Source organism: Hylobates moloch, unplaced genomic scaffold (genome assembly GCF_009828535.3).
Source record: "Hylobates moloch isolate HMO894 unplaced genomic scaffold, HMol_V3 SCAFFOLD_18, whole genome shotgun sequence".
Lineage (NCBI taxonomy): Eukaryota > Metazoa > Chordata > Mammalia > Primates > Hylobatidae > Hylobates > Hylobates moloch.
Genome location: NW_026652293.1, coordinates 29,803,147 through 29,813,741, shown reverse-complemented (window position 1 = coordinate 29,813,741; position 10,595 = coordinate 29,803,147). Strand labels below are relative to the sequence as shown.

At 39.1% G+C, this 10,595-nt stretch overlaps 1 protein-coding gene across 1 annotated transcript; it reads right to left on the bottom strand.

The window, feature by feature from the left end:
* Positions 1–924: 924 nt before the first annotated feature.
* Positions 925–10,429, bottom strand: ARPC5 (actin related protein 2/3 complex subunit 5). Its single transcript, XM_032136389.2, has 4 exons — positions 10,094–10,429; positions 7,664–7,736; positions 5,060–5,236; positions 925–2,368 (listed from the first exon to the last, which is right to left on the bottom strand). Exons 1-4 carry the CDS (start codon positions 10,234–10,236, stop codon positions 2,306–2,308), a joined length of 456 nt encoding a protein of 151 aa, XP_031992280.1. The 5' UTR covers positions 10,237–10,429; the 3' UTR covers positions 925–2,305.
* Between the last annotated feature and the right edge of the window lie 166 nt (positions 10,430–10,595).

Here is a 10,595-nt window from a genome sequence, read left to right as displayed (position 1 = left end):
TAGACTGGCAGATTCTAAATACACCCACCCATTTGTGTGAACACAGAATATGAACTCCAGAATTTTTCCAAACGCTTCAGTTATGAAAGTGATGTTAAGAGGGATTTTATGAAAAAGTATTCAGTATCATTTTATTTTAAAGTTTGTAATTGGTTATGCTATACCTACTTGACTACCTCTAATACCTATTGACTAAGGCACAGTGGCATGTGCCTGTAGTTCCAGCTATTCGGGAGGCTGAGGCAGGATTGCTTGAAGCTAGGAGTTTGAGGCTTCAGTGCACTATGATCACACCTGTGAACAGCCACTGCACTCCAGCCTGGGCAGCATAGCAAGTCCCCATCTCTAAAAGTAATATTTAAAAATAATACCTATTGCTTAGCTTATCTTCACCCATAGGACCCTGAATTGCTTGGAAGTGTTTTAAAGTGGGAATCTAGTCAGGTGAAGATCGAAAGCAAACAGAAGTTGCTGTCAGTAGGTAAGTACAAGAAATAGATTTGAGGTGTAAGAAAGAGAATTTTGGAGGCTGGGAATGAATGACTGCAGCTGCTAGGCTACTTTGCACTTTCTAGTCTAGGTCTTTGGGCAGTGATACCACATACAGGTATTCAGCTGCCATCCAGAGGGCTATGGAATCACTCCAAAGGCATAAGTGCTCTGACATCATTCATGACTCTCTTCTCTATCATCTTATATCTATATAAAGTAGTCTTAAAAAAACCCTACCAAATTGTTCTTGTTGTGGTGGTGGGCGCCCGTAGTCCCAGCTACTTGGAGAGGCTGAGGCAGGAGAATGGCGTGAACCCGGGAGGCGGAGTTGCAGTGAGCCGAGATTGCGCCACTGCACTCCAGCCTGCGTGACAGAGCGAGACTCTGTCTCAAAAAAAAAAAAAAAAAAAAAAGAGTACAATACTTGGTGGTAGAAGCAGAAAACCTTTCTTCTTAATTAACCATACATTTGTAATTGTTAAAGTCAGAGAAAAATTATTCAACACTGACATTTTATTTTCTGAAGTTTTATCATTTTTACAAAACAAAACAAAACGAAACGAAACAAAAAGCAGGTATCAAAAACAGCAAAGAGTTTATAGAATTTCTGCACCAGTTTGCACATAAGTCAGTGATTACAAAACTGGTGTCCAATGTAAATACTAATCACAAGCTGACTTCCCTATTGGTCAGGTGGTTTGTTTTAGAGCTACTCGATATTTATAACTTTTTATAAGCACCGGTCATTTTTTGAGAACTGATTTGGTTTGTCCAACAAAGTAAACAATTTTTTGCTGTGTGGCAGTTTCTTTTTTTAAAAAACACTGAGCTAAAACACAGAATGTGTATTTGTTTGGATCTGAACCAAATCTTTTGAGATCCCAATTACCCTGAAGAACACTGAAGACATTTATGGGGCATATTAAATGGTATCTTAAATACTAGTTGTATACCTCATAATGCCTAAGGCAGCTATTATATTTCTAAAGAAAGTAGCATTTCATTCAGAGGCTGCCCAGAGTTTAAATTACACCATAGTTTTTCTTTCTTTCTGCAAATCATTCTTTCTGATTTGCAGTTTTTTCCAAACAGAGCCATATTATTGGAACAAAGGTTTGATGTTCATGCCCAACAAGCTCTGATATTTTATGGATACATTTGTATAGAGCAAGACTTCTTGCTCTGAACCCTGGGTGACCACAAATAAATTGAGAGGCCATGATTATTGGATGCTGAGAGAAAGCCCACAGTACAGATAATCAGGAGGCAAGCAAAAACAAAGCTAGAACTTGGTAGTGGTATTTACCCACCACTTATTCCAAAAACATATTTTGCTTAAATAAGGGAAATATGGTCCAGTTTTGCAATGTTAATAGCTGCCAGTCTCTCATATTTTTTATAAATATCATTTCCTGACTAGCAACGAGCTAGGAAACTGGCCTCAAATTCTGACCAAATCTCTCAGTATTAGTTAAAAATAATACAAAACAAAACAAAAAACCAGCCAATAGGGGTTAAAAGTTGCACAATTAAACTTGAATGTAAATTATACTATATACAGATTGGTATAAACATCACTGAAATGGTTTTGAAAGGATGAAACACTTCTTTTTTAACAAAATTTCTTCTATATTATCCCAATTTTCATTAAAGGACAACTGATATGTAATTTTTTTCTTTACAGATATGAAAAAGCAAGAAGGCAAAGCTGAGAGAAACAGATGCTACCCACAGGGCAGCAGTGGCATTTGGTTGTTTTGGTCTTTGTACCAGCAATTCCCACTCCCGAGGCAGATATCCACTTCCTGCCAGACTACACGGTTTTTCTTGCAGTCAAGACACGAACAATGGACCCTACTCCTCCAGCAGCAAGTGCCTAAAAACAAACCAAGATGTAAATGTTGACAGAATCATAAAAGGTCAATTCTCATATTTAGTAAAACATTCTTCTTAAAGAAGGAATGGGCACGACTATAGACCCTGAATTTATTAGTTAACAAATAATAAATTCTTGAGCACCAATTACGCACCAGGTACTGTTCTTGACGCTGGGGTTACAGTAATAAACACAACCTTGAAAGTCCCTGCCCTCATGAGCTTACATTCTAGTGAGATACTAGTTTACATTCTAGTATGTTAATTCTAAATAATGTTTTAAAAAATCTGCAGCATAGTGTTCCTGCTCAAAAAAGGTGGACATTCTGCATTTCTCATTCTCACCACACAGTCAGGAGAAAATTCAAACTGGGATCAACCATCCCAACTTCCACTTCGATTAGTCAGCCTTTGTCAGACTTTTTTCTCCCAAAGAAAGAAGGTATTGTTTAATAGCTAAGAACTTAGAAACTTTAACTCTGACTCTAATTTGAAAAATAGAGAGTAATGATCAAGTATTAGGAATCTGAGCTCTGGTTTCTTTCTGTTCAAAAAATATTTATGGAATACCTTTGTATACTGAGTACTGTGCTAGATGCTGGGGATACAAAAGTGAACAAATACAGCATTTTCTGGTCTAGCACGAAGAGACAGACATATAAACGGGTAATTTTTATCTAACGTATGAAATGAAGAGTTGTGCTTCAGGTGCTATTAAAGTACCAGGGAGAGGCTTATACCCAGATTAACAGTATAGAGGAATGTTTCAGCTAAGGCTTCATGGAGGAAATGACACATTAAAAGAATGAGTAGGTGACAGGCTAACACCAGAAAATCATGAGCAAATGTATGGAGGTGTGAAACGATACCGTGCATTCAGGAAAAAGGCTGGCATTGCTGTAGCCTGAGGGGAAGAATGACATGGAAGATGAAGCTAGACTTGGGAACTTTGACTTTATCCTGCAGGTGACTGACAAGGGCAATTTTGATTTTAAAGATATCATTCTGATGGCTGGGTAGATAACAGATTTGAGGGAGGCAAAACTGTTAATTGGGAAACCAGTCAGGAAGCTATGGCAACAGACTGGGAGAGATGCTGTGAACAGCTGCATTAGATACACTTGAACACAGAGATTTCAGAAATACTTCAAAGATTGGTAAAAACTGGTGACTGACATTTGGAAGAAATGAAGACTTCACATATGCCTCAGTTTCCTCAGCTACAAAAGAGGAATAATAGCAAGCATTTCCCTCCATTTTTATGAGGATTAAATGAGTTAATATTTATAAAGTCCTTTGAAGAATATGTGGAATACAGTAAGTACTCAATCAATGTTCACTGCAATCTTGAGGCTATACTAGAACTATGCTGCTTGGGTTTTAAAGCTGGCTCTTCATCTGTAAATTGAGGATGATAAAGATATTTATATACTTCACAGGGTTGTTGTAAAGGTTAAATAAAACATTAATAGTATGGTGCCTGGCAACAGAAAGTGTTCCATGAACAGGGTGCCATATAAATTACTATCCAAATTGGTACATTTTAGAGTAAAAGGGGAACTATTTATAGCTATGATGGGACAACAGGCATAAACTGGGGCTATCCTGGGAAAGTTGTGAGGAATGGTTACCCTAATCCATAAATGTTAGTTCTTTTTGATAGTGTATGAGGGATAAAGTGACTTGACCAAGGCTAAACCACAAGTTTTACTATGTACTTTTTTCTTATGTGTGTATTTTCACTCAGATACACTTCAAACACAATATTTTTATGACTGGTTCTATTTACATGTTATCCAGTTTTTTACCCAAAGCTCAAAATCCCTTGTACTCTTTTGACAGATGATGTACCAGCATCTACTTACATTGCAAAATATACACATGAAAACAGAAAAACATGATTTAAGAATTCTTGATCCTCCAAACCCCTAATTCTTTAAAAAAAAGTTATAAAATATCTAACACAAAATTTGCCATTTTAACCATCTTTAAGTGTAAAATCCATTGGCATTAATTATATTCACAATATACTGTAGCCATTACCACTGTTTCCAAAACTTTTTTACCACTCCAAGCAGGAACTCTGTACCCATTAAGCACTAACTCCCTATTCCTTGCTTTCCCTACTTCCTGGTAACCTCTAAGGACTTTCTGTCCCTTTGTGTTTGCCTATCCTAGATTATTTCACATAAGTAAAATTATAAAATATTAGTTCTTTTGTGTTTGGTTCATTTCACTTGGTATGTTTTCAAGGTTTACCCACGTTATAGCATGTGTCAGAATGTCCTTCCTTTTTATGGTTGAATCATATTCCATTGTATGTATGTACCACAATCTAGCTGTTCATCTGTTGATGATCCTTGTGTTGTTTTCACCTTTTGGTCACTGTGAAAGAATTCTTGATTTGTATTGCTTATTTGCTTATTTTCTTTTACAAAGTTTTGATTTAATTCAGAGTTCAAGATTATGTTTAATTACTAATAATCATTGCTGAATAAACACAAGTGTTGGAATCAGAATCTCTTAAGACCAAGGCTAGTAAACATAAATATGAACTATCATTTTCATGCATTTTATTTGTAATAACAAAAATGTACAACCAATCAAAATGGTTATTTAGGTGAGAGAGCTTGTCATTGTCATTCCCTATTGTAAAAGAACCAGTCATATAGATTTATAATTCATAACTTACCTTTTCATGCCATTGCAGTAACATAGCACTGCTATTGTCAGAGGGGCTCTCAAATCCTTTATAAATATACTTCATTAGGAGATCCACACCATTCTTGTCCAGAGATTGAACTGCCTTTTCTATATCATTAGCTTTAAAAGAGATGAGCACCTTCAAAACAATGCTGCCTGCCCGGTCCTGGTGGGTAAATAAATAACAGAACATTTAGACATATCTGTATGAGGAGGGTTTAGAATTTCAGAAAGTCCACACTAAGAAGGTGACATTTGAGTAAAGACCTGAAGGACGTGAAAGAGGAAGGCTTTCAGACAGAGCAAAGAACAGTGCTATTAGTGTGTGTTCAGTGTGTTCCAGGAATAGAAAAAAACCCAATGTGGTTGGAGTGGATTGGTGGGAGAAAAGCATGTGAGTAAGTCAGAGGTTATGGGAGGACAGATCGTGTAAGGCCTACAGGCATTGTAAGGAGTTTGGCTTTTACTGAGAGAAAAGAGAAGACATTGGAAGGTTTTAAGAGCAGTGCCATAATCTGACTCACATTTTAACAGGATCGCTTTGGCATCTATGTTACAGAGAATAAGCCGTGGGAGTAGGGGATAAGGTAGAAGCAGGGAGAGCAATTAGGAGGCAATTGCAATAATACAGGCTGTATGTGGTAAGCATAGCAGCAGTGGAGGTGGCAAGAAACTAGACAGACTATTGACATAATTGAAGGCAGAGCCAAGAAGATTTGCTAACAGATCAATGTGATAATTTAACAATTTATTAAAACAACATTTAAATTTATGTCTTGATCTTAAAAAAATATCCCAACAAAACGGGCAGGTGTGGTGGCTCACAGCTGTAATGTAATCCCAGCACTTTGGGAGGCCGAGATGGGCAGATCACCTGAGGTCAGGAGTTCGAGACCAGCCTAGCCAAAATGGTGAAACCCCGTCTCTACTAAAAATACAGAAATCATGCGGGCATGGTGGTGTGTGCCTGTGATCCCAGCTACTCAGGAGGCGGGGGCAGGAGGATCGCTTAAACCCAGGAGGTGGAGGGTGCAGTGAGTTGAGATTGCGCCATTGCACTCCAACCTGGGCGACAGAGTGAGACTCCGTCTCAAAAAAAAAAAAAAAACCCCAACAAAACCAGGAAGCAGATTTGCAGTTCCACCTTTCCACCTTGAATTATCCTTCAGAAGTAATTTTTTCTTAAAAACTTTTATTTAAAAATTTTAATAAACCAAGCTTTCTTGAAAGAAAATTGACTGTAATTTATATGAACTGACTGTGGATATGAAATATAGTGATGTTCATTAATAATAATCTTTTTTCTTTGGCAAAAGCCTGCTTCAAAAGCAGTTATTTTCTTACCCATCCAGCCAAGCAAAGGAAACACTTAACTGACCTTTTCAACAATTCGTTTCTCCTTCCATTCAACACAAAGTGATACCTCCAGCATTCCTACTGGTCAGGATTTCACAGAATGTTTCTACCACCTATTGTTATCTTTGGCTTAAAGACTGCAATTACCAGATTTAGAAAAATATCTTTACATCCAGGGTAAAAATGAAACTTCAACGACATTCTTCACAACTTGCAAAAACCAAAGAAATTTTTCCCCAATAAAAAATTATGTTACCTAGATAATTATTATGCATTTACCTAAGTTATTACTTACTACTATTCAACTGAGATCCTTGAAGCTCCTAGGATGTATGAATAGCTATGGACAATGGGGTTGATGCTATGGGCATCATTTTAAATAAATATGTAAATAGGTTTAAGAATTAGTAAAAGACTGCAGAGAATGTAAGTTGCACAACTGTTCTGAAGGGCAATTTGGCAATACTACATGTACCAAAAGCCTTAAAAAAAAGTGCATTCTTTGATCCAGTAATTCACTGCTAGCAATTTACTCAAAGAGAACAATTAAAAATTTACCAAAAAATATTGATTTCAGTGGTTTACAATAGGAAAAAAAAGTCAGTCTAAATATATAACAAAACATTAGTTATGTATACACTGCAGCTTATCCATATACAACTGTTAAAAATGCTATAAACTTATTGCGAAGGAACGCTCATGTACATTACATACAGCCGAAAAAGCACGTTATAAAATTTCATTCTTAAAAAACAAATGGGAACTCGGTAACTATATAGCAAGGCCCCAAAGTAGTAACTGCTATCTATGGGTGCTGGGACCATAAATGACTATCTTTTTAACCTTCCCATATATCTGAGCTTTCTATAATAAATATTTAGTATTTGTATGGTTTTAAAAAATCTTTAAAAAGCAATTACAATCTGTTTATTTTTGTAAAGGTTTAACTTATTTTTCAAACCTTTGCTCAAATTCAGCCTGAGTTGTCTCCTCTAAAAACACACACAAATGATTTCACTATCGTTTGAACTTACTGTGTCTTACCATGCGGCATTATCATAACTACACTACAGGGCTATTTTTTTCACGTGACATTTTTACTTATCAAACTACATTATAAACTCTTCTATGTCAAAGATAGCAAACAGTTAAAATATTGATTTATTTTGCAACTGCAGAGGATTTTACTAAAAATAAGGTATCAGCAGAGATCACTGTGTTGTAGTCTGCAACTCACCTTCACTGCCTGACTCTTGGTGTTGATAGGGGGGTTCTTCAGAGCTGCCTGTAGGGCAGCTGTCATGTTTCCTGTGATGGAAGTTAAGGGTGTAGCAGCAAAGGATGGCCCCCAGGAAAGCATTATAACCACTGGTTCTTACGACTTGATTTACATATAAAAAGAAACTTCGGTCACCATGTTCAATACTGGAAATTCAATGTGCTGGTTTCCAGGATGTTAATCAAAGGCAAAATATCAACAGCAAAATAGAACATTAGACTTTTTTTTAATAAAGCAAGGACTGTTTCACCCTTGATTCTAACTATCAAATGAACACCTTGATAGTCTTTCATTTCCCAGTGAGATACATATGCAAACATTACCTAGAGTGGTGTTAAAGAAATCCTAAAATATATATCAGAATTATTAGTCCCCCAAATGAAATAACCTATTATCAACCAAAATGTCTTTTCCTGTGATTCTAATTGAAAAAATAAAGACCAAACTTTTACTAGAACTATATTCTATATTATCTGAAATGCTGGTAGAACATGCTGGCAGATTAGCAATCTGAATGATACACATTAGCAGTCTCTCAATATTGATGAAAAGAGGCATCACAGAAGATGTAATAATTCATATGTCCCTTAGGTGGCAGCTTAATTTTTTGCTTTATATATTTTCTCTCATATTTCACAAAGGTTATTCAAACTGTGTTAGACCATACCTATTAAATTCAGGCTCTCTTTGAAAGCACTAGTGAGTTACCAAGCATGAGAAACAGAAGGCCAATCAGACTGTCAGAACGTACAGACATTCCCCTAAAAGGAAAACCAGAGTTCACTTGTTCCTCCATCTCTATTACCCCACCACTGGGGCTGTCTTTCCTGGCTGTACGTAAGGGTAAGAAGAGACAGTATCTTCATATTTTAAGATGAACTGATCAAAAAGCAGATCCACTGATATGGATACAGCAGTACCATTTAAGAGTCACCACAAATTACCTAAAATACACTGGGGTTTCATAAAACACCATCTATCCATCACAAATAACGTTTTTAAGAAGCATGTTCACCATTTATCTTCTCAAGAAAAAGTTCTTACACACACAAAATCTCTGGTTGACAAGCTGTTATTTTCAAGGCTGCAGGGATTTCTAGAGAAGCATGCCTTATGTAGATTAGCTCATTTTTTATGACTCCAGGCACTTAAGTATTTAAATAATGCAAGAGAGCAACAGCTAATTAACTGAAAGTTCTGGCAAAGGACTATTTATATATTGATAAATGTCTAATGCTCTATTTAGGTGCCTTTAAAAAAGGATATTGTTGCCATTAAATATTTTCACTTTCATATTTCCCCAATATAACAGGACATTGTTGAGAGTCTTATGAATACACCCAAGGATAATTAGAAATGCATACAAATCCAGTGTCTGAGATTTTCTAAAACTACAGCTTCGGTTTTTTGCAACATTTACATTTTTCTAAAAAAGATGTAATGCAAATACGAAACCAAAGTTATGAATATTCAAATATGCAAAACAGAAACTGGGAACTGACAGCCATATTTTAACTAAAATGGAAACAATTTTAGGATTACAAAAATGATTCTGCTTTATACAAATGACTCATCTTCTATCTTATTCATTGGGGTTTATTTTAAATATTTCCAAGGATTCTCCACACGCATTCCCCGTCGTTTTTTCTATTGTCCTTTTCTTAGCAGGTAAAAGGCTCCAAGCTTCCTTCTAGGAGTTTTGTATTTTTTGTATTCATTCCCCTCCCCCGGTTAACAAATTCTGTGCAATGCATATTTTGCCAAATCCCCTTCTTCTTCTTCCTCTTTTTTTTTTTTTTAAAAGGCCAATGGGCTGAAAGCACAGGGGCCCTCAATTTTCAAACTGTCCCATCTCCCCCCCGCCCCCCCGTAAGGAATAAACTACCTTAATGCTACCAATAACAAAAACACAACAAAAAACAAAACCACTAAGGAAAGATGCAGGTTCCCCACAATCAGAAATTTCTGGAGCTAATGTGACCCCAGGAAACAGAGTTCTAGGAAGAAAAACTAAGGCGCTCGGCACCAGCCTTCCCCACCAGCCCAGGCCGCCTTCCCCGGCGCCGCGAGGGCGCGGCCGGCGGGACCAGTTCCCGAGGCAGGCAGGCACTCGGGTGCAACCTGAGGAATCTGGAGGCGTGGAAGGCGCGCGGGGGAGCGCAGGCTTCCAAGAGTGGGACCCTTGCGTCTCCTGCCGACTGGGTAGGAAACGGGGGCTTCCCCCTGCCCTCTCAGAACGGGCGACCCCAAAGAGACAGGTTAAGCCGCAGGTTGAGAGGGCAGCTCCGCTCCGGTGCCCGGCGGATCCTGCAGGCTCCCGGGTCTCAGGAGAAGGGCGGGCTGGGCTTGGCTGGGCTGGGGTGGGGAGGGCGGCGAATGCAAGGATATTGCCGCAGGCAGGAGTCCACCTCGCCCTCGTCGGGCCCGGCCTGGCCGTCGCCCCCATCTTCTTCGTCCACGAACTTGTTCTCGTCATATTCATCCACGTCCACCTTCCGGAACCGGGCCGACGACACTGTGTTCTTCGACATCCCAATCCTGACCAGCGGCAAAGGCCTCTTCTTGGCGCTGCCTCTACCTCAGCAAGCCCAGCCCAGCAGCCCACTGCCCGGCGCCTGATTCACTTCCCTCTTCCGCTCTGGGGCGTCGCCGGCTGCCGCGGCTCGGACGGTTCTGGGCCTGCGCGCCAGCCCCGTTTCTTCCTCCTCAGGTTCGGGCTCCCCTGGCGCCTCCCACGCTGTCCCCGCTCTTCCACGGAGAGCGCGCGCGACGGAGGGAGCGCGCAGGACACAGCGCGCAGGCGCGGGCTCTCCGCCGGCAAGGGGCGGGGCTGGGCGAAGGAGGCGGGGGCGAGAGGGAGTGCCGAAAGCTGGACCGCGGGCAGAGGTAA

Coding starts and splice junctions, on each gene's coding strand:
- ARPC5 (XM_032136389.2), bottom strand. CDS start 10,236: ATGTCGAAGAACACAGTGTCGTCGGCCCGGTTCCGGAAGGTGGACGTG. Junction 7,737..10,093: donor GTGGACTCCTGCCTGCGGCA/ATATCCTTGCAT, acceptor AACTTCCATCAC/AGGAAACATGACAGCTGCCC. Junction 5,237..7,663: donor CCAAGAGTCAGGCAGTGAAG/GTGAGTTGCAGA, acceptor TTTACCCACCAG/GACCGGGCAGGCAGCATTGT.